Source organism: Oncorhynchus kisutch, linkage group LG24 (assembly GCF_002021735.2).
Source record: "Oncorhynchus kisutch isolate 150728-3 linkage group LG24, Okis_V2, whole genome shotgun sequence".
Classification (NCBI taxonomy): Eukaryota; Metazoa; Chordata; class Actinopteri; order Salmoniformes; family Salmonidae; genus Oncorhynchus; species Oncorhynchus kisutch.
The window spans coordinates 27,823,797-27,848,488 of NC_034197.2; the positions used below are offsets into that span (position 1 = coordinate 27,823,797).

Here is a 24,692-nt window from a genome sequence, read left to right on the forward strand (position 1 = left end):
ATAGATGAAAACTCTCTTGGTAGATAGTGTGGTTTACAGCATATCATGAGGTACCTCTACAGTACCTCAGGCGGGCAATAGCTCGAGACTATCTTAATATTAGACATTGTGCACCAGCTGTTATTGACAAACAGACACACACCCCCACTCCTCGTCTTACCTGACGTAGCTGTTCTGTCCTGCCGATGCACGGAAAACCTAGCCAACTGTATATTATCTGTGTCGCCATTCATCCACAACTCGGTAAAGCATAAGATATTACAGTTTTTATTGTCCCTTTGGTAGGATAGTCTTGAACGGAGCTCATCCAGTTTATTTCACAGTGATTGCACGTTGGCTAATATAATGGATGGTAGAGGCGGGTTACCCACTCGCCAATGAATTCTCACAAGGCACCCTGTATTTCCTTCTTTTCTTCATGCAAGTGACAGGGCTTTGGACCTTGTATGTGCGTGTGTTCATTGTAACTGGGTTTAACTTAGGAAGGTTTGGTAAGTGTTAGTGGATAACACAGTGAGATGGTGGAACAAATCTAAAAGAAACCCAGGGTGACTCATAGATTTGAAACACTCACGCAATCTTGGGGTGTATCGCTCCTGTCCTCTCGCAATCATAGATGAGGAAGGTCCCGGAAACCACAGACGTGCCATTCACCTTAATCGCCACAGGAACCATCAGGTGATCTGTCACAACAACATGGAGACATATTCGGCATATCTCACGATCAGGGGTGATGTCACTGGATGAAATCCAACTAGTGTTCTACCAGTACATGTAACCCTTACCTCTGCCAGAGGGGATGTGGGGATACCTCTCCCGGGGCAGGAGGGGGCAGGTCTGAATCTGGGCGGGGCCATAGTCCAGGTGCACAGTGGCAACGGTGGCAACGCCCAATCCGTAGTCACATTCTACCCGGGAACCAACCAGGTCAGGGACACTACCGTTTATCAGAATCCCCACATCCTGTTGGAGAGAAGGAAGGGTGAGGGGGATGAAGGGAAGGAGAGAGGGGACGAGAGAGAGAAAACATTGTCTCCAAATGACAGATGGCACAATAAACTTGCATCCAAATATACTGTTACGTGAGAAGAGACATGAGAGACATAACACTGAGGAACAACACAGTGTCATATAGCAGGACTGCATTGCCCGTAAATCTCACTGATCTATTTCAATATGTGCGAGAAAAACAGAGGGGGAAGAGGGGGACAAGAGGTGGAAGAGGGGGAGAAGAGGTAGAATAGGGGGAAGAGGGGGAGAAGGGGATAGAGATGGAGAGGAAGATGACATAGCTATAGATACAGTAGTTGGAGAGGCCACTGACGTTATGGTAACATGCTACACTGAACTGCACACTATTGTCTTTGGAATTGATCTCTTCCTGGCTGTGGCCCTTACTTCCTCTTTCCTGCCTGCTGTTTCCTGTTTGGGGAGACGGCAGGGGCCTAGCTCTTGTGGCCCTGAGTGATGACTGTGAATTGGACAGCTGCTGGACCTATCACAGCCTACCTGACTTACATACCCAACACAGTGCTGTGTGTGAGCCTGATAATGTACCTAGTGTACGTACAACTGAGAAGGATGATAACTTCACAACTCAATACTATAATAATAATGATTTTACATTACTGCTACTCTCCGTTAATCATATATGCATAGTTACTTTAAAACTTCTAGAGAGATCCGTTAGATTCATCTAACGGGATCGATATGACAACAGCCAGTGAAAGTGCAGAGCGCCAAATTCAAAACAACAGAAATCTCATAATTAAAATTCCTCAAACATACAAGTATTTTACACCATTTTAAAGATAAACTTGTTGTTAATTCCACCACAGTGTCAGATTTCAAAAAGGCTTTACGACGAAAGCACACAAAACGATTATGTTAGGTCAGTATCTAGTCACAGAAAAACACAGCCATTTTTCCAGCCAAAGAGAGGAGTCACAAAAAGCAGAAATAGAGGTCAAATTAATCACTAACCTTTGATGATCTTCATCAGATGACACTCATAGGACTTCAAGTTACACAATACATGTATGTTTTGTTCGATAAAGTTCATATTTATATCCAAAAATCTCAGTTTACATTGGCGCATTACGTTCAGTAATGTTTTGCTTCCAAAACATCCTGTGATTTTGCAGAGATCCACATCAATTTACAGAAATACTCATCATAAATGTTAATGAAAATACAAGTGTTATGCGGGGAACTTTAGATAAACTTCTCCTTAATGCAACCGCAGTGTCAGATTTCAAAAAAGCTTTACCGAAAAAGCACACCATGCAATAATCTGAGTATGGCGCTCAGACACAAAAACAAGCCATACAGATATCCGCCATTTTGTGGAGTCAGTAAAAGTCAGAAATAGCGTTATAAATATTCACTTACCTTTGATGATCTTCATCAGAATGCACTCACAGGAATCCATAAAGTCCATAATTTATGTCCAAATACCTCCTTTTTGTTCGCGCCTTGAGTTCACAAATCCAAATTCACAACGCGCAGGTCAGACGAAAAGTAAAAAAATTCCATTACAGTTCGTAGAAACATGTCAAACGATGTATAGAATCAATCTTTAGGATATTTTTAACATAAATCTTCAATAATGTTTCAACCGGAGAATTCCTTTGTCTTTAGAAATGCAATGGAACGCAGCTACCTGAATGAGCTCATGGCACTCTGCCAGACCTGTTACTCAATCAGCTCTCATTCCCCCCTCCATCACAGTAGAAGCATCAAACAACATTCTAAAGACTGTTGACATCTAGTGGAAGCCTTAGAAAGTGCAATCGGACCAAATTTACACTGTATCTTGGATAGGCAAAGAGTTGAAAAACTACAAACCTCGGATTTCCCACTTCCTGGTTGGATTCTTTCTCGGGTTTTTGCCTGCCATATTCGAGTTCTGTTATACTCACAGACATCATTCAAACAGTTTTAGAAACTTCAGAGTGTTTTCTATCCAAATCTACTAATAATATGCATATCTTAGCTTCTGGACCTGAGTTGTAGGCAGTTTACTCTGGGCACCTTACTCATCCAAGCTACTCAATACTGCCGCACAGCCATAAGAAGTTTTAACCATACCTACATACTACCTCAATAAGCCTGACAAACCGGTGTCTGTATATAGCCTTGCTACTGTAATTTTCAAATGTCTTTTTACTGTTGTTTTATTTCTTTACTTACCCACACACACACACACACACACACCTTTTTTCGCACTATTGGTTAGAGCCTTTAAGTAAACATTTCACTGTAAGGTCCTGTTGTATTTGGCGCACGTGATTTGACTTGAAACTTCACAATATTTGCTAAAGTTTCTGTTTGAACTGATAAACGTACTGATGTAGGACATAGGAAAACCAGTTATTATGTCATGTCTGGTACCTTGATGTCAGCGGAGAGGCTGATCTCTTGGGGGGTGAGGGTCATGGAGGGGCACTGCTGGGGACCCTCACCCATTCCGATCCAGGAGCGCACCATCAGCCACCCGGAACACTCCCTCTGGATGGAACACCTGCACACAGGGCATATAGTGAGCAAATTGGTAAAGAAGTATGAATTGAAGCCAACTTCCCTGATCATTTATGTTTATAATCTCCCTATGGGAAGAAAGACAGTGAGATATCGTATAGTGAAAGCCATTCATAGCCAGACTACAGTCTAGCAGTACTTCTCAAATGAGCTCCTCTGTGGACCTAATAACAATAAAGCTCCACATTGCAAACGTTGTTTACTCAGTTTTCCCACTTCATCTGCTCTCCAGTCAGTGTTCTGGTCTGTTGCACACAGAGAATCAGATTCTCATCATCTCATTGTGTCACATGACAGTTCAGGACTATCAGTCAGTTCAGCACACACAACACACATACTCATGCTCCCATGACAACCTGCCCCCCCAGCACCCAGATCAGGGGCCAGTTGATCTAATTAAGAAGCTACCAGGCCAAGTCTTTATTTATTCATATGTGTGTGTGTACTTCTGTGTCTATCTGTGCGTATGAGAGACAGACTGTGAGAAAGTGGGAGCGATCAGGCAAGGTAGGCTCATATTATGACTACTGTTTGACTAATAACGAGCACAGCTAGTACTCCTGCAGTGCAGAATAGAGCAGAGCAAGAACACAACAACCTTAAAGTATAGATAAAGTGGACTAGAGCAACCACAGACAATAAAACAGCAGTTTGACGTGATAATCACCATGTAATGACTTTAGCACCCATACTTTCCTTTGACACTTTAACAAGTATGTTCTAAAATAGGTATGCGCAAACGAGTGAGTGTGCAGACGTGTGGATGCATGTACAGTGCCTTGCGAAAGTATTCAGCCCCCTTGAACTTTGCGACCTTTTGCCACATTTCAGGCTTCAAACATAAAGATATAAAACTGTATTTTTTTGTGAAGAATCAACAACAAGTGGGACACAATCATGAAGTGGAACGACATTTATTGGATATTTCAAACTTTTTTAACAAATCAAAAACTGAAAAATTGGGCGTGCAAAATGATTCAGCCCCTTTACTTTCAGTGCAGCAAACTCTCTCCAGAAGTTCAGTGAGGATCTCTGAATGATCCAATGTTGACCTAAATGACTAATGATGATAAATACAATCCACCTGTGTGTAATCAAGTCTCCGTATAAATGCACCTGCACTGTGATAGTCTCAGAGGTTTGTTAAAAGTGCAGAGAGCATCATGAAGAACAAGGAACACACCAGGCAGGTCCGAGATACTGTTGTGAAGAAGTTTAAAGCCGGATTTGGATACAAAAAGATTTCCCAAGCTTTAAACATCCCAAGGAGCACTGTGCAAGCGATAATATTGAAATGGAAGGAGTATCAGACCACTGCAAATCTACCAAGACCTGGCCGTCCCTCTAACCTGTCTGCTCATACAAGGAGAAGACTGATCAGAGATGCTGCCAAGAGGCCCATGATCACTCTGGATGAACTGCAGAGATCTACAGCTGAGGTGGGAGACTCTGTCCATAGGACAACAATCAGTCGTATATTGCACAAATCTGGCCTTTATGGAAGAGTGGCAAGAAGAATACCATTTCTTAAAGATATCCATAAAAAGTGTTGTTTAAAGTTTGCCACAAGCCACCTGGGAGACACACCAAACATGTGGAAGAAGGTGCTCTGGTCAGATGAAACCAAAATTGGACATTTTGGCAACAATGCAAAACGTTATGTTTGGAGTAAAAGCAACACAGCTCATCACCCTGAACACATCATCCCCACTGTCAAACATGGTGGTGACAGCATCATGGTTTGGGCCTGCTTTTCTTCAGCAGGGACAAGGAAGATGGTTAAAATGGATGGGAAGATGGATGGAGCCAAATACAGGACCATTCTGGAAGAAAACCTGATGGAGTCTGCAAAAGACCTGAGACTGGGACGGAGATTTGTCTTCCAACAAGACAATGATCCAAAACATAAAGCAAAATCTACAATGGAATGGTTCAAAAATAAACATATCCAGGTGTTAGAATGGCCAAGTCAAAGTCCAGACCTGAATCCAATCGAGAATCTGTGGAAAGAACTGAAAACTGCTGTTCACAAATGCTCTCCATCCAACCTCACTGAGCTCGAGCTGTTTTGCAAGGAGGAATGGGAAAAAATTTCAGTCTCTCGATGTGCAAAACTGATAGAGACATACCCCAAGCGACTTACAGCTGTAATCGCAGCAAAAGGTGGCGTTACAAAGTATTAACTTAAGGGGGCTGAATAATTTTGCACGCCCAATTTTTCCGTTTTTGATTTGTTAAAAAAGTTTGAAATATCCAATAAATGTTGTTCCACTTCATGATTGTGTCCCACTTGTTGTTGATTCTTCACAAAAAAATACAGTTTTATATCTTTATGTTTGAAGCCTGAAATGTGGCAAAAGTTCGCAAAGTTCAAGGGGGCTGAATACTTTCGCAAGGCACTGTAAATGTGCCTGTTTGTGTGTATGTTTGCGTGTGTGTGTGTGTTTCACTGCATGCGTGAGTGAATGTCCAGATTTCAGTCCCCTACTGTCGCTGAGGGACCAGGATGAGCCATGAGGTCAGCAGCTCTTCTAGGAATAGAATATAATGTATCTGCAATCCCACATAAAACCCCTTACATACCCACAAACACAAAGAAGTACATTTAAATGTATACACACATCCGCTGGCTTGCTCACGCACACCTATTTTACACACATGTACAGTATGTACACTGACAAGCTATGATGCTGACCAGGAAAGTCAGACAGTAACTAAGTGACCAGTGAGTTGTTTCCCTCTGTCTAAACCAGTGAGGCATCAGAATGGACTTTTCTTACTTCCCTTCCTGAAGAGGAAACCTTCATGCCCGGGGCTGCTCAGGAAAAGTGTGGTATATATTACTGTTTGAAATTGATTCTAAAATCCATTCACAACTTATCTGTCAACTCTAACACACTCATATACTGATACATAAACACCTCCCTCCCTTCCTCCCTCTCTCAAACACACACACACACACACACACACACACACACACACACACACACACACACACACACACACACACACACACACACACACACACACACACACACACACACACACACACACACACACACACACACTAGCAGCAGTATTACTCATCACCTGTCAAAAGCATGCAGGTTTTAAAAGGTAACACACAGCTCCTTAAGAAAAACAGAGTTAACAAAACCTGCTAAAATATGAGTTGAGAGGAGAAGCTCATTCCTCACTAGATATGTCTGGGAGGTGATAAGGAAGATGCGTGTTGGTGAGAAGAATATTAAGCATCTTAAAAAATAGATCTCTCTCACACCCACACACAGACAGATATACAGAGAGACCCATACTGAGACACATATACAGAGAGATCCACACACAGACAGATATACAGAGAGACCCATACTGAGACAGACATACAGAGAGATCCACACACAGACAGATATACAGAGAGACCCACACACAGACAGATATACAGAGAGACCCACCCACAGACAGATATACAGAGAGACCCATACAAAGACAGATATACAGAGAGACCCACACACAGACAGATATACAGAGACCCAAACATAGACAGATATACAGAGAGACCCAAACATAGACAGATATACAGAGAGACCCACACACAGACAGATATACAGAGAGACCCACCCACAGACAGATATACAGAGAGACCCATACACAAACAGATATACAGAGACCCAAACATAGACAGATATACAGAGAGACCCAAACATAGACAGATATACAGAGAGACCCACACACAGACAGATATACAGAGAGACCCATACACAGACAGATACAGAGAGACCCACACACAGACAGATATACAGAGAGACCCACACACAGACATATACAGTGGGGCAAAAAAGTATTTAGTCAGCCACCAATTGTGCAAGTTCTCCCACTTAAAAAGATGAGAGGCCTGTAATGTTCATCATAGGTAAACTTCAACTATGACAGACAAAATGAGAAAAAAAATCCAGAAAATCACATTGTAGGATTTTTTATGAATTTATTTGCAAATTATGGTGGAAAATAAGTATTTGGTCAATAACAAAAGTTTATCTCAATACTTTGTTATATACCCTTTGTTGGCAATGACAGAGGTCAAATGTTTTCTGTAAGTCTTCACAAGGTTTTCACACACTGTTGCTGGTATTTTGGCCCATTCCTCCATGCAGATCTCCTCTAGAGCAGCGATGTTTTGGGGCTGTTGCTGGGCAACACGGACTTCAACTCCCTCCAAAGATTTTCTATGGGGTTGAGATCTGGAGACTGGCTAGGCCACTCCATGACCTTGAAATGCTTCTTACGAAGCCGGGCGGTGTGTTTGGGATCATTGTCATGCTGAAAGACCAAGCCACGTTTCATCTTCAATGCCCTTGCTGATGGAAGGAGGTTTTCACTCAAAATCTCACGATACATGGCCTCATTCATTCTTTCCTTTATACGGATCAGTCGTCCTGGTCCCTTTGCAGAAAAACAGCCCCAAAGCATGATGTTTCCACCCCATGCTTCACAGTAGGTATGGTGTTCTTTGGATGCAACTCAGCATTCTTTGTCCTCCAAACACGATGAGTTGAGTTTTTACCAAAAAGTTATATTTTGGTTTCATCTGACCATATGACATTCTCCCAATCTTCTTCTGGATCATCCAAATGCTCTCTAGCAAACTTCAGACGGGCCTGGACATGTACTGGCTTAAGCAGGGGGACACGTCTGGCACTGCAGGATTTGAGTCCCTGGCGGCATAGTGTGTTACTGATGGTAGGCTTTGTTACTTTGGTCCCAGCTCTCTGCAGGTCATTCACTAGGTCCCCCCGTCTGGTTCTGGGATTTTTGCTCACCGTTCTTGTGATAATTTTGACCCCACGGGGTGAGATCTTGCGTGGAGCCCCAGATCGAGGGAGATTATCAGTGGTCTTGTATGTCTTCCATTTCCTAATAATTGCTCCCACAGTTGATTTCTTCAAACCAAGCTGCTTACCTATTGCAGTTTCAGTCTTCCCAGCCTGGTGCAGGTCTACAATTTTGTTTCTGGTGTCCTTTGACAGCTCTTTGGTCTTGGCCATAGTGGAGTTTGGAGTGTGACTGTTTGAGGTTGTGGACAGGTGTCTTTTATACTGATAACAAGTTCAAACAGGTGCCATTAATACAGGTAACGAGTGGAGAACAGAGGAGCCTCTTAAAGAAGGTCTGTGAGAGACAGAAATCTTGCTTGTTTGTAGGTGACCAAATACTTATTTTCCACCATAATTTGCAAATAAATAAATTACAAATCCTACAATGTGATTATCTGGATATTTTTTCTCATTTTGTCTGTCAGAGTTGAAGTGTACCTATGATGAAAATTACAGGCCTCTCTAATCTTTTTAAGTGGGAGAACTTGCACAATTGGTGGCTGACTAAATACTTTTTTGCCCCACTGTATACAGAGACCCACAGACAGACAGATACTGTAAACAGAGAGACCCACACACAGACAGATATACAGAGAGCCCCACACACAGACAGATATACAGAGAGACCCACACACAGACAGATATACAGAGAGACCCATACACAGACAGACAGATAAAGACATACACAGAGACAGAGAGATACAGACACAATCACAGACAGACAGCTTTGAACACACTCACAGACAACACACCCTAAAAATACAAGAAATATACTGTCAAATACACAGATACAGACACTAAGACACACATGCACACATACAGTACCAGTCAAAGTTTTAGAACACCTACTCATTCAAGCTTTTTTCTTTATTTTTACAATTTTCTACATTGTAGAATAATAGTGAAGACATCAAATCTATGAAATAACACAAATGGAATCATGTAGTAAGCAAAAAAGTGTTAAAAAAATCAAAATATATTTTATATTTGAGATTCTTCAAAGTAGCCACCCCTTGCACACTCTTGGCATTCTCTCAACCAGCTTCATGAGGTAGTCACCTGGAATGCATTTTAATTAACAGGAGTGCCTTGTTAAAAGTTAATTTATTGAATTTCTTTCCTTCTTAATACATTTGAACCAATCAGTAGGGTAGGGGTGGTATACAGAAGATAGCCCTATTTGGTAAAAGACCAAGTTCATATTATGGCAAGAACAGCTCAAAAAAAGCTAAGAGAAACAACAGTTAATCATTACTTTAAGACATGAAGTTCAGTCAAACTGGAAAACTTTTAACGTTTCTTCAAGTGGGACCACAGAGTAAAGGAAAAGCAGCCAACAAGTGCTCAGCATGTGTGGGATCTCCTTCAAGACGGTTGGAAAAGCATACCAGGTGACTACCTCATGAAGTGTGCAAATCTGTCAGCAATGCAAATGGTGGCTACTTTGAAGAATGTCAAAAATAAAATATATTTTGATTTGTTTAACAGTTTTTTGGTTACTACATGATTCCATATGTGTTGCTTCATGGTTGTGATGTCTTCACTATTATTCCACAATGTAGAAAATAGTAAAAATAAAGAAAAACCCTTGAATGCGTAGGTGTGTCCAAACTTTTGACTGGTACTGTACATTTAAACACACTCACAGAGACACAGAGGAGACAAAACACACGCTCACAGAGACACACAGGACACAAAACAACACTCACAGAGACACACAGGAGACAAAACACAACACTCACAGAGACACACAGGAGACAAAACACAACACTCACAGAGACACACAGGAGACACAACACACACACTGACAGGCAGAATAACACATATGCCTTCTATAACACATACACATACAGAGAGATACAAAGGCATAGAGACAGTCCTGACACACACACACACGCACGCACGCACGCACGCACGCACGCACACACACACACACACACACACACACACACACACACACACACACACACACACACACACACACACACACACACACACACACACACACAGAGAGACGGGCAGATTCTCCAATGATGAGATAATCCTTCAGCACCCATTATGTTTGAGTGTGAGTGTCAGAGAGGTGACAGAGAGGACCCATCCACCCACAGACACCAACCCCTGATGCGCTGATAACAGCCCCCTTTGCTCGAGCCCTACCACCAGTAGCAGCCCAGGGTGACCTCCCAAACACACCACCATACACACGCTGATGACATCAGTGCCCCGGACTCACACACACACGTCACACTGATATGCGCATAAATACACACTTGACATTTTCTTCTCAAAGGAGCCAGTGTGCGCTCTCCCTCCCACCACCATCATCACAATCAACACGCCTTTGTAGAGGTAGAGTGAGAGAGGCAGAGAGAGAGAGAGAGAGAGAGAGGGAGAGGGGGGAGAGAGAGAGAGAGAGAGAGAGAGCAAGAGAGGGAGGGAGAGATAGATAGATAGAGAGAGCAAAGAGAGGAGAAGAGAACACAAAGAGAGAAGGATGACCAGATTAAAGAGAGACATGAGAATAAGAGTGTAGAAGAAAACATTAACTAACAGTTACCAAATAAAAAAGTAATAACAGACAGGGAGAAAGGGATAAATATAAGATAAATAAAGAGAGGCGAGAGGGAGATGAGAGATGGACAGATGGGGTTAGTCTGTCTCTGTGTTGCTGTCTCTCTGCTCAGTCCTCAAATCTCTCATCAGTCCTGAAACAGTCCTCTCTTTCTCTCTCTCTCTCTCTCTCTCCCTCCCTCAGTGCTCCCTGGCCATGTCAGCCCAGCACATAACTAACCCCCTTTCTCATCTGTTGATCTGCTTTTATACCCAGCCATAACCAACATAGCCCTCAGGCAGAGAGAGAGAGAGAGAGAGAGAGACAGAGACAGAGAGACAGAGAGAGAGAGAGAGAGAGAGACCTAACCCTAACCTTAAAACTAACCTTAACCACACTGCTAACCCTAATGACTAACCCTAACCTTAAAGTAAGACAAAAAGGTTTTCATGAATTTTGACTTTGCAGCTGGCCCATCTAGCGGAAATCCCTCAGAAATCCCTCAGTTCTGCCTCCAGAGCAAGATTCAGATTCACAATAAATGTAAATACCTGCTCTCGAGCGTGCACCAGCCACAGTGGGCGTCGCCGGCACCCAAACAGTCACTGCAGGATCTGTACTGGCCACATGCTGCTACCTTCACCCTCAGGAGCTGTGGACAGAACCATACATATATACACTCAACAAACCATACATAAAACACTGAGCATAACAAACATTAAGAACACCTTCCTAATATTGAGTTGTATGGGGCATGGACTCTACAAGTTGTTGGCCCATGTGCACTCCAATGCTTCCCACAGTTGTGTCAGTGTTGGCTGCATGTCCTTTGGGTGGTGGACCATTCTTGATACGCTCGGGAAACAGAGTGTGAAAAACCGAGCAGCGTTGCAGTTCCTGCTGCAGCCACTCCTCTGCTGCAGCCACTCCTCTGCTGCAGCCACTCCTTTGCTGCAGCCACTCCTCTGCTGCAGCCACTCCTCTGCTGCAGCCACTCCTCTGCTGCAGCCACTCCTCTGCTGCAACCACTCCTCTGCTGCAGCCACTCCTCTGCTGCAGCCTCTCCCACATGCAGTGTGCACGGTTGACTCATAACCTATATCCGTTATTTCACATACTACACCATTTGCCAAGGTGGCAACACATCCTTATAAAACGCCAGACAAAGCTATGCATAGTTGCTAATCTATAATTTTTTGGTTTGTCAAACCTCCTGCTATCTCCTCTCTAAAGTGTTGTCTCACTAAAAAGATAGGAACTGATTTATCTGAGGATCTGATATAACAGAATTGTAATAACTGTTAATTAATATATTTTCTTTAAAAAAATATGACCACACACTACGCACAACCAGGAAAATGCAAAAAGAAACAAATGTCATACGTCCAGTGGCGATCCGTCATTCAGGGCAGGTAGGGCAGAGCCCGTTTTGCATGTTATTTTGGCATTAGTATGTGTCACATCTCAGTTTGCAAACAATGGTCTCTTTTTTGCTTTCTTGAGTAAGGCAGCTCCAAAATGCAGGTGTTTCAGCCTAGCTCAGTGCTTTCTGTGGTGGTGAAGCAGCCATACAGAGCGTAGGAGTTAGTAATGTTGTTTAGTCACGCCGTGATTGGCTCAGTGTTCCGTCACTCATGGGGACACTACGTCACCGCAAAATCTACAGGGAGAGCTTGTAAATTTAAGCCCCTTGGGTGCTGCCATAGTTACATTAGAAGTGCCCATCCAAGAAGGCTCAAGGTCATTGGCCACAGATACAATTACGTCAAATCACGTTATATCTATTGAGATTTGATTGGACTGATCATATCAACATCATACTTTCAAAATCATAGCTAGCAAGCTAGACAAGCAGTCATCATCATGAATCAAGTCGACAATCTACTGGCAAATCCTTTTCAATCCTTATGAAACCATATGAAACCATATGAATATAAATAATGAAGAGAAATTATAGATAAAAAATATCGGTGCTCATCAGCCATTGGACATAAACATTACACAACAAGTTGGAAATCGCAAATTCAACAATGAGTGGTTTGGAAGGAATCAGTGGCTAACTGCAAGCATTGCAAAGCAATCACTAGCCTGCTATTCAGTGGAGTGGGTGTGTGGTCCAAGTCTGGGTTTAAGGGTCTCTTTTCCAAACTTAAAAGCATAAACATCCAACATTGGCACTGCTGTCAATCCATCAATACTTCTGCCGCGTTAAAAACAACTGGAAACTCTGAACTGGGAAATCTCAGACTTCAGTGAGTTCAAGACAACTGGGATCTCAGAAAAACAGTCATCCAAGTTGGGAACTTGGGCCTCTTTCTAGAGCTCCGACCTGAAGATCATGATTCGACCTTGTTTTTTTCCGAGTTCCCAGTTGTTTTGAAAGCACCATAAATCCTAATTAATTAATGAATGTCTTAATCGAAATTACCGATTGCCACTTAACCGCTCGTCGTCCCCTTATGCCATAGTTTGTACATCTCAATTGTCGGTAGAAACCACGTTTGTTTAAGCAAGTCAGCCATATCAGCTATGTTTTTTTAAAGGCAGGAAATGAGGCTGAAAAAACTGTTTCACTGTCAGACAACGCTCTGCTGATAGTCAGGTGTAGCAGTGGTAAGGTGATGGGACTGCTGTTGGGACTCTGCTGATAGTCAGGTGTAGCAGTGGTAAGGTGATGGGACTGCTGTTGGGACTCTGCTGATAGTCAGGTATAGCAGTGGTAAGGTGATGGGACTGCTGTTGGGACTCTGCTGATAGTCAGGTATAGCAGTGGTAAGGTGATGGGACTGCTGTTGGGACTCTGCTGATAGTCAGGTATAGCAGTGGTAAGGTGATGGGACTGCTGTTGGTAATCTGCTCATAGTCAGGTATAGCAGTGGTAAGGTGATGGGACTGCTGTTGGTAATCTGATCATAGTCAGGTATAGCAGTGGTAAGGTGATGGGACTGCTGTTGGGACTCTGCTGATAGTCAGGTATAGCAGTGGTAAGGTGATGGGACTGCTGTTGGGACTCTGCTGATAGTCAGGTATAGCAGTGGTAAGGTGATGGGACTGCTGTTGGGACTCTGCTGATAGTCAGGTATAGCAGTGGTAAGGTGATGGGACTGCTGTTGGGACTCTGCTGTTGGAACAGCTTTATGTAGGCCCTAACAGTTGTTGACACCATTTGTCACCGTTATAGTGCAATTAATGTATTGTTTAGTGTTGTGTTGTGTAGTGGCTTTTCTAGCATGCATCTAAACATTTTTGGTGGAGTGAGCCCCACCAAGATGTACATGCTAAAATGGCCACTGCATATTATGTCAAACAAACTAACTAAACCAATGCCAGTGTCAGTGAGAACATGAACCAGTCTAACTGAGTCTAGTTGATGGATAAAAGTATGGATCCCACAGCCTTACATGGTGAGAGGTCATGAGGTACAGGTAGTTCCGGTCCATGGGGTCAAAGGTCATGATGTGGTGCACTGATTCGCCAGCTGGAAGCTTCAGAGCCCACTGATTGGCCACAGTCAGGTTCTTCAGGAGGGTCAGCTGTGGGACACAAGGCAAAGTGCTTAGAAACACCATATAATCCTACAACAATAGTCAAAGTAATCAACAATCATTTCCATTTTGGTTTTCTATTTGAGAGGATTCATGTATTAAGCCCTTTTTGTGTATTTTCAACCTAAAAGGTAAGTTCTGTGTGTTTGTAGTATTAATACAAAGGCACACTACATGGCTGTGCTGATGTGCAGTAAGCTACTTCTCCAAGGTAAGCAGATTAATTAATTTGGCCATCTGTGCTCCTCTCTCCCTCCTGTGAGATGCATAATTCTAAGTCATACAGAAAATGGAAGAACATGCTAGCTCTGCTCTGGTTTCCTGTCTCACACCTACATAGTTTCACTGGGCTGGGATTTGGGGGTTAAGCAAACATAACTTTAGTCAACTCCAGCACAATCTCCCTTGAAAGTACTACATTGTGATACTGGAATTGTCACCTAACTAAATGTTTTTTTAAGAAAAGACAGTTTAACATTAAGTCACGCAAACATAAATATGCCACTGTAAGTCACACAAACAAAGTGAAAGACATAACACTTTATAGAAAATGATCAAATCTTTGCAATTCTTGCACATACACACTCACACATACACATACAGTGATACATAGAAAAATAAATACTAAGGCTGTGACTTCCTGTCACATAGACAGTGAGAGAGTTTGTTGTTCTGAATGGTTGCGGTTTCTGCCTCAGCTCAATGGACATCCTGCCATTCTGAGGAAACCAGCTAGAGACTGCCCTGGTTTCAAATAGACTGGGCTACTTCTCTAGTGACCAACCACAACACATCACAACACAACACACACAGATGCAGGCACGCATACAAGCACAAACACACACATATACATGAGCACTAGCACAAACAAACACACAAATGCTCACGTGTAACAGTTATGCTTCTGTCCCTCTCATCACCAATACCTGGGCTTCAACCCTATTCACAGATCAACAACTGACACCCTCGAAGCATCGTTACTATCGCTTCACAAAAGCCGCGACAACTACTTCAAGGTCTCAGAGCGAGTGACGTCACCGATTGAAACGTTATTAGCGAGCACCCCGCTAACTAGCTAGCCATTTCACACCGGTTACACACGCACACAAACAACAATAAAGATCAACCATACAGGGTCACAATAGAGAGCCACCTGGGCAGACTGAAGGAAGTGGTGGAGGGGTGAGAAGGCACAGGGCTCAGCCAGGTCAAACAACAAAACACATGCATACTGGGAGGTCACTCACTGCCGCTCTCTCTCTCTGTTTGTCTGTCTGTCCCAACATGAAAGACTCTGTTCAACTCAGGAGTACTCAGCTGCTCCAAGCTCTGTGTGTGTGTGTGTGTGTGTGTGTGTGTGTGTGTGTGTGTGTGTGTGTGTGTGTGTGTGTGTGTGTGTGTGTGTGTGTGTGTGTGTGTGTGTGTGTGTGTGTGTGTGTGTGTGTGTGTGTGTGTGTGTGTGTGTGTGTGTGTGTGTGTGTGTGGGTGGGTGAGGGGGCAAAGAAATAAAAATTGATATGGGAGGGGGTTGAAAAGGAGGGAAATAAACGAGAGAAAGAGAGAGGGAGCGAAAGTGAGACAGAGAGCGAGACAAAGAGTGAAATAGAGAGACAGTGTTGCTGTAGTGAGGGGCAAAATTAGTTAAACATGGCTGGAATTACTTCATTGAGGGTCTCCTAACCCCAGTAGCAGAGGCCTAACTCAATCTCTACTGTTTTTCTGTACTCTGTACTACTCAGCCCGAGCCAAGCTCACAGCCAGAATCACATTACAAACACTAACAGCACCATTATACTCTGTTGCAGAGCTTCCCCCAGGGCACACACACACACACACACACCATAAAACACACATAGACCTACTGTGTGTCGAACATGAACACACGCAAGATACATACTGTATGTCCCCCAGGCAACACATAATACATGCTCCATTTTAACCCCCCCCCCCCCCCCCCCCCCCACACACACACACACACACACACACATAAACACTAATTCTGTGAGAACACACACAGCACATAATCATGGGGTATGGGGTATGCACACTGGGTAAACACCAAACCCCTTTCACTCAGTAGCATAAGGACACAGGCAGACCCCCCCCTTCCAAAACCTAAATATGCAATCAGGTAGACCATATGGACACACACACCACCTTAACCATCACCATACATCCGGCATAAACACAAACCATCCCAATGACCAATTATCTTCGGAACAGACTAAACAAATCAGAAAGCTTTTTTATGAGGCCTAAAACAAGACACCCTCCAGCAACATTGTTCTAATGTTGTAGAAGGTACCAGTCTAATTCAAACCAATATGGTCAGAAAGCTTTCAGACTGGGTGTATTGTTTTTACCAGACACTGCTGAGAGGTAGAGGTATAGCTCATGGTGCTCTCAGTGCTGTAACTTCTCTAGTCTGTTGGCTCAGTCAGGGGTGACTTGGTGTGCTGCTGACACAGAATTAAGGAATTCTGTTAATTGCAGGAGGGAGGTTTTCATAGGATGCAGCGGCAGCAGATGTTCTACAGCTGAGCTCCCAGACTGTAGGCCAAACAATTAGAGAGACGGACCCGTAAACACACACTGTGTGACAGTGAGTCACATCATGATGGATCCCCAGAAAAGTGTGACGTGCCGCACCCAAAAATAAGTCACATAAAGCTTACTTCATCTTTTATAATACTTGTTTCTGCATCAAGGATAGTGTACCACATCTGGACACACCAAAGAATGACCTAAAATAAAAGCAGACGTTTTCATTCACAATAGCTGAGATGAATTCATAGTGCATCACTTTATCTTCAACCTGATCCGTCAACCAGGACCCACAGTAAAGCAAATGTCCTCTCATCGCAGATGCTCTGGCCTTGTACTTGGGTCGTTCCACCTCAAAAAGCACCAGAAAGAGGATTTCAACAACCACCATCTCAGATTGTTCTGAAATAGTTTCTGTTGTTAGAAACAGATAAGATTAGCATTCCTGCAACATTACTTTGTTGCAATATAATAATTTGATCTCTGAGAAATTAAGCTAATTGATTGCACACAAAATGTGCCATTTTAATTTATAGGATTCATATAATATTCAATAAATTTAGTACCTAACAACTGACTTGGACCAAACTTTTTTAAAACATTGAGTTAGACATGAGGAATTCAAATAAATGGTCAAAAGCCACCCACGGGCCCACCCACGGGCCCACTCATGCCCCACGCCAATCCCACCCCAACATGTCTTTCTCATTATTCCTCATGTCTTTCTCATTATTAGCAAAAAGTGGCCAATTTGGGTGCAATGAATTAGCTTAAATGATCAGAAATTAAATTATATTTCAACAAAATAATGTTGCAGGAATGCTTATCTGGTATTTTTCTAACTACGGAAATGATTTCAGAACAATCTGGGATGATGGGTGTCATGGCTTGCTGAAATGACGTGGAACGACCCGCTATATTGAGTTTTGACAATATTTACCAAATAAACTAAAGTCAAAAAGAATAAAAAGTAACATAATAAAATCAACAATAACGAGGCTATATACAGTCAGTCATGTCATATGGGAACTTTCGTTATTACTGTACCTTTCATCAGTCATTCTTTACAGGTCAGCACCCTTAGACCTACTTCTCAGTTATTTTCAGATTTCTCATCTTTTTCTTTGGGTCATTCCACGAAATGAGTGCCTTTGCCATATCTACTTTCATATTTTAAGTATAAATTGTGTACAAATATAGAATTGTAAAAGCCTGTTATATTAAATGAAGTGCCCTTTATAGACCACATGGAAAATTCAATAAATATTTTTTTATATGAATAAAGACTTGCTAAAGTGACTAAATTCAGCATTTTGACATGTCCCTCAGTTTCTTGTCCCTTTGTGCATTCACCATCATTGTAAAGCCCTAGTTATTTTGTTGCTTTTACAAAGTCATTTCTGAAGATTATTATTTATTTCATGTGATTAGTGATTCATTTTAAGGTATCAAAAAGAAAATCCCTCATTTTAAGGTCAACCCTGTGACGTGAACTGAACTCTCATTTTAAATGGTGAAACTATTCCTTTTTAAATATTTTTTTTCAAAAGAAACATTGAATATCTAATAGTCAAATCATAGTGTAAAAGCAGGTGAGCTGGTTCTACTCTTTTTGGCCATTTTCAGGTGTTTTGTGGTGGAAGACTGAGCGGATTGAGCATAACACTTCAACCCTGTTACCCATGTATAGACAGGCTAGAAATGTTTTAACAATTGTTGTGAAGCTTGAATTCAATTGCCTCTCCCTGTTGCACACAACAAGCTTCCATTCCCCCTGTCACAAGGATGATTATGGATGATTTAAGATGAAGTCGTCAATCCTGTTATGGTCAACCATATTACTTTATTTGGCACTAAATAAGCACTTACTATAGCCTTTTTTTATTTAACCTCTTGAGATGGGAAAACACATGATTTATTAAGTTGAACGTGCTCTTTATGACAGAACGTTAAAATTAGGTGAAATCAAAATGTTTAGTTGCATTACTCAAAAGACACCTAATAAGTGGAATGATCCCTTTACTTTAAAAAAATCAGCTTTCCCTGATGTTCCACCTCTATAGTAATTTACACCTGACACTTGAACTTATTTTCAATAAATGTCATTACATCCCTGAATAAAATAATGGCTGAATATCTCTGGCACATTCAGTTTGTTCTTAACTTCCGGCAGCAAAGTTAGACTGTGAGGTAGTAGGCCTAGCAACTGTACATGTTTTCCTTTACAAGACAAAAAGGATAACAAATAAACCACTGCTCTCTCTCTTTTATAAATGTGTATATTCCTGAGAGGTTTTTTATATAAGTAAACCATCTCCTCTGACCTTGCGCAGTCGTCCTGTGCTGGTGCCCAGAAACACCACGGTGTGGTTGTGTATGTTGTCCACAGCAACCGAGCTGAGGCCCAGGGACTCAAACAGGGGCGTGGCCCTCAGGGGCCTCCGTAGGGCCAGCGGGTGCTGCAGGTGGGCCGCTCCACAGTCCAGTTGCTCCGGTTGCAGCTGACAGACAGAGAGAAAGATCTTATTTTAAAGTTGGTTTAAAATATCTCAATTTACAGGAAGAGAGACTGGCAGGCATGCATGTCGGCAGGCATGCATGTCGGCAGGCAGAAAATGATCAATGGAAAGAAAAATAACCCCAAAACAGTGTAACACCATTATTGGACACTTATGTTTTAGTAGGCTACACTGTAATAATTATGTAATTATAACACTATGAAAAGCTAAAATGCTATGTCTTCTTGAGAATTGGCCATTTTCCCTCTAAATGTTCAGAACAGCTGAAAGCCTGTTATACAGTAAGTAGCCTGTTGTCAACATTTACCATGTGAAAATGAAAACTTGAGTATATATCAAAACATTCATTCCATTTGATTCGAATGCTTGGATGACTTCCACAAGCGAATGTCCATAGTCTTTTGGAGGGCAAAGGAACAGTAAGGACTCGAAGAAGAACACAGTGAAGTGGAGCAAGAGAGAGATCTTTCCCACGAGCCGCTCCACTCTCGACCTCTGTGCTTATCATAAATTGTATATTTGGCTTTCCTTCAATGGAGGGCCCTCAGAAACGCTACAAATATATCAGATTTCCCTGGTCACCGCAGACTAAAAGCAAAAGCAAGAAAACCCTTTCTTCGTCGGGGCAATGCTGACATTCTTCACGAAAAACACAACAATTTCAAGCTGCAGATTTGCAGGCCTCGGGGAAACACAGGCGGAGAACGATTGTCGGTCGAGATTTCTAATCTGGTTACCGGAGCCTACAGCGCAGGCCAGCACGACACAACACCGCTCATAGGACAGCCCCGCATCTTTACGACCTGACTGTCAACGCAGTGGTCTGGAGACAGCCTGTTTGTCACAACTAGCGATCTGTCAATCTCACCACAATTAAACTATGGAATTTCACATTCCTCAGATGACGCGAGCGGCATAAATACTTTTCATGTTAAGACACATTTCCATTAATAGGGGCACTTTAGCCTAAATAATGAGAGGGGCTTTATAGTGTCAAAGTAACCGCCTTTATAGACATGATCTGTAAATGAATAAGAATAAACTTTTCTTCTTGAATTACATGCATAAAATATGAGATAATGTGATATGTTATTTGACACAACACGATTCAACACTGATTAATCTCGATTTATTTAACTCTGCTTCTCATAAAATAAATAGGCCTACTATCTTTTTCTGAGAGAAGTAATCAGTTTGCCCAGGGAAATTTAAAAACATGTTAGCCTGCATGTCATTTTAATTTCATGTGTTGTGTAATCGATGGCAAACGAAAGTTTTCTTTAAAAAATGTAAATACATAAATCCATTCTTCCTCTCCAACATGCAATAGGCTGTAGGCCTAAACACGAATGAGCTGGCGCGGATGTGACTTTCACAGAAATTCCCTGCACGGTTCCCATAACCTTCGCGAGCTTTGGGAGATTCTTCACACAATCGCCGCCCTGGGCTGCGCTCGTGACATCGGAGCTTTCCCCCTAGAAATGATATGGGGTGATTCATTATTCAAACTGTCATACCAAGTTGCCAAAAGCAACATATTTGCGAAAATATGTATTTATACAAGCAAATCCAATAATAAAATACATCTTAAAATAAATATTTTAGACAAATGTAACAATGTTTTTATGACATTATGCAAACTGGGGAAACGAACGGCGCCGTATTGCGCGTAATTGTGGATGCTAACTTTATCTAGGCTAAATCAAATAATACAAAACAGTATTAGTTCCAACCAAGTCTCTCAAACATGAATAAGCATACAGATCTCACTGAAGTGTAAAATGCTTCACTTACCACAAGGTTCCCTTTGTGTACGCATGCTGCGCCCGAACCCTGGATGACGCTGTCCAGCACCTGCACATCGCTGCTGGGGGAGTTTGAGCAGTTCCTCCGGCCCTGACGGATCTCCTCCTCGATATCTGAGAACCGAAAAGCGCACAGGGCAGACTTTCTGTCTGATTTGGTGAACACTCCGAAAAGGTGCGATTCCAGCCCCTCTCCGCTCCCGGAGTGGATTGCCGCGGGGTGAACGGAGACCAGCCGGTTGTAGATGTTTCCATTATATCCACACTGAAGCGGCATCTGGATGAAGGACTCAGTGAGCTTTCGGCTTTCCGATGTGGATTTTCGTGTGTTCTCAGTGTCCAGGCATATCCTTGCAAGGATGCTGTTCGGCTGGTTCTGCTTGTGGCCCATATTCGCGTCATTGTTGATAGCAATATAAGCGTAGGTCTTCTGAATGAAGGCATGAACGAAGTTAAGTTTATTCTTCTGCTTCACCTCCTGTTTTATCTTGAAGACGTTGTCCTCGGACGGGTTGATGTCATAGGTGAACAGCCTGGATAAATCATTGATGTTCAGGGACCGAATTGCGATTTCGGGTGTGTTCTCGAAGCGCAGGTCCTCCTTGCTGTGGTTCTTGGGGAAAAACTGGGTCCCCGCCCCGGTGTAAGTGGCCCCGACGAGGAGCCGGGTGTTACCCCCGTGGCTCCTGAAGATGAGCCCCACGGTGGAGGCGTTAGGGTGGTTGGCGGCGATGTTCAGCATGCTGGGGAACACGGTCTTCTCGCCATGAGGGGGGAACTCCACGGCTATCTCCGATATGTTTTCCATCTTCCTGAGCTCACAAAAGCCCTGGTACACCGAGCCACATACCACCAGCACCCCCTGCTCCCTGTCCAGCTCGAGCAGCTTGTTGAAGTTGTCGGTGAGGGATTTGGGGTGCTCGCAGGGCGCCTGGGGCAGCTGCGGCGCATGGCACAACAGGTTGTCCTCCACCGGCCCCGTTCTCTTCTCCACTTCTACGCTCAGGGTCCCGTTAAGCTGGTACACCATGTTTACCGTAGCCAGGTAGACTTTTCTGCTAACCTCATCCACCACAAAGTTATTTGTCTGGTTTTGAGAGGCGAACGCCTGTTGGATCTGTAGCGCGCTGGCAAGGCTGTGATGGGCATTCCAGGGCGATTCTAGCACCAGAACGCCGAGAATCAGAACTGCTATCTTTTCCGAAGGAGGCATTTTTCCTTCTGGCCGGGTTCCGCGTGTTCTGTGCGGAGGGGTGCATTGAGTAAGGACAAAATAATGTGTTTGTTCCTACTGCGACAATCTAAGAGGAAATGCTGTTTCCTGCTCAAAATCCAAACACAGAGTGACGCAATAAGATTCGTGCTTCATTTTCCCAGGGCAGCTCACGGCGGAAGAGAGTTGAGCGCGCAGAGCTGTCTGCTGCCCCTCTCTCTGCCCACTCCACCTACAGCCCCGCTCCCAGCGGCTGCAATCCCAAACTCCCCATTAATTCTTATTATAGTATATAGGCCCACAACTTGGAATTTCATACTTTAAAATGTGTTCAGTCAAAGTTCATTGTTGCGATTGGTGCATGCTAATTGTAGGCTATTTGCGTAATGTTCATCCACACACCAAGGCAGAACAATAATGGTGTAATTACTGTTAATGATCTCTCTCGCTCTCTCTATGTATATGTATATAAAACTATAATAAAATAATTTTTACAAAATAATAATTTGAGAGGAATTTGAGGGGGAATAATAATTTGAGAAGAATGTATAGCCTATGGTTCCGCTCCTCTTAGGGTTAATGGCGGGTCTTGCTCTCATCTCCTGCGGCCAGTTGGTCCCTTGGTTTTCAGATTAGTTCTGCCTGCAGATACGCCGAGGGCTCCGTCTGCTCTGCGCACATACGGTGGGGGTAAGCTACGTGAAAGTGCTACCAGATGGGCACCACAGCGCACCTTTCCGGTTTTTGACATTCACATCTATTTAGCAGAGCTTTTGGGTCTGCGCCTCATAAATATTCTAAAGCAACACATGTGCACCTCTCAAAAATGTGTGATTAAGTTTAAAGAGAAAATCTGCTGTTGCTAGATCCATTTTTGGACTTCATATGTACCTAATGATTCTTGACGAATACAACCTTTAAATGAAATACAAAATAAAATGTTACTTGCCACATGCGCCGAATACAACAGGTGTAGGTAGACCTTACCGTGAAATGCTTACTTTCAAGCCCTTAACTATATTTATTGAACTGCATTGTTGGTTAAGAAAATATTTACTAAATAAACTAAAGTTTTAAAAAGAAGTTACACAAAACAACAATACCGAGGCTATATACAGAGGGTTCAGGTTAGACGAGGTATGTAACCACGCTCATGAGCTTAGTTCTACTGTCGTACCCACTCACAATCCAAAATATAGCCGACGCTTTTTTAACTCCAATGTTTGTAAACAAAGTACATAAAGAAACTCTGTATAATGTTGATATCATGGATATTCGGTGCTTGCATCCATAGCCCTGTCTATGAATTTGAGAGTGGTTACATTTCTCCAGCCCCATCCATCTGGTTTTTGCGAAACAGGGGAAGTTGATTTGTCTTTTATTGTTCAACTACTGATTGCCCCTTTAAACTTCAATTTTTTTCCAAAACACAAATTAAGTGCTTATTGTGAACAACTACGCAATGAGAGAACATTGAAAATCTCAAAGGGACTTTAAACAAAAAGTGACAGCGCAAATTGAGAGCCCGTAATTTTGGATTAGGCTACCCATGGATTTATTCTCTCAAAAACCGTTCAAATAGGCCCACAGAAAGTAAATACAATTACCAATTGTGATGGCCATCACTCTGTTCTATTCGACGCATTGTAACCCATGCGTCATTGTAACCCATGCGTCATGCCAGTTTGGACAGTATCAAAGCCTGCTGGAACTATTATATCTCTCGGGCCAGCTCTGTTCCTCTCAGGTCAGTGCACGCCTCCCATCACCACTTGGCGACGTTATTTGCGCTGATAAACACCGCTGGGGTCAATGCGTGTTTACGTTGGACCACACTCACGCTCATCTAATCCGCCAGCGCGGAGGGGCAGGAAAGCGGTCTGATAAGGAACCAGCTGACTGATCGCAATGCAGGACCAACAGTCTCCACCACGCATTCATACAGCCTAAGCCTACACACACACCCTCCAACACACTCCCTAATGCCCCACTAAGAGTGAGAGTGGGAAGGGACCGGGAAAATAGACTGGGGAGAGAGGGGGTATCACGGGTCACTGCTGTCAAGGATCAGATATCAACGAAGAGTGCTGCGTTCTGGTTA

General features: G+C 42.9%; 1 protein-coding gene across 1 annotated transcript in view; it reads right to left on the bottom strand.

Annotated features, from left to right (window-relative positions):
- The window catches only part of LOC109869045 (plexin-D1), a 118,190-nt gene extending 95,446 nt beyond the window's left edge, over nt 1-22,744 (bottom strand). The window contains exons 1-7 of the mRNA XM_031803458.1: nt 21,368-22,744; nt 19,379-19,555; nt 14,367-14,498; nt 11,517-11,617; nt 3,394-3,523; nt 786-963; nt 575-683 (exon numbers count right to left, since the gene is read on the bottom strand). Coding sequence (XP_031659318.1) covers nt 575-683; nt 786-963; nt 3,394-3,523; nt 11,517-11,617; nt 14,367-14,498; nt 19,379-19,555; nt 21,368-22,591 — 2,051 coding nt within the window. The 5' untranslated portion in view covers nt 22,592-22,744. The remainder of the gene's footprint in view (nt 1-574; nt 684-785; nt 964-3,393; nt 3,524-11,516; nt 11,618-14,366; nt 14,499-19,378; nt 19,556-21,367) is intronic.
- Nucleotides 22,745-24,692: the final 1,948 nt, after the last annotated feature.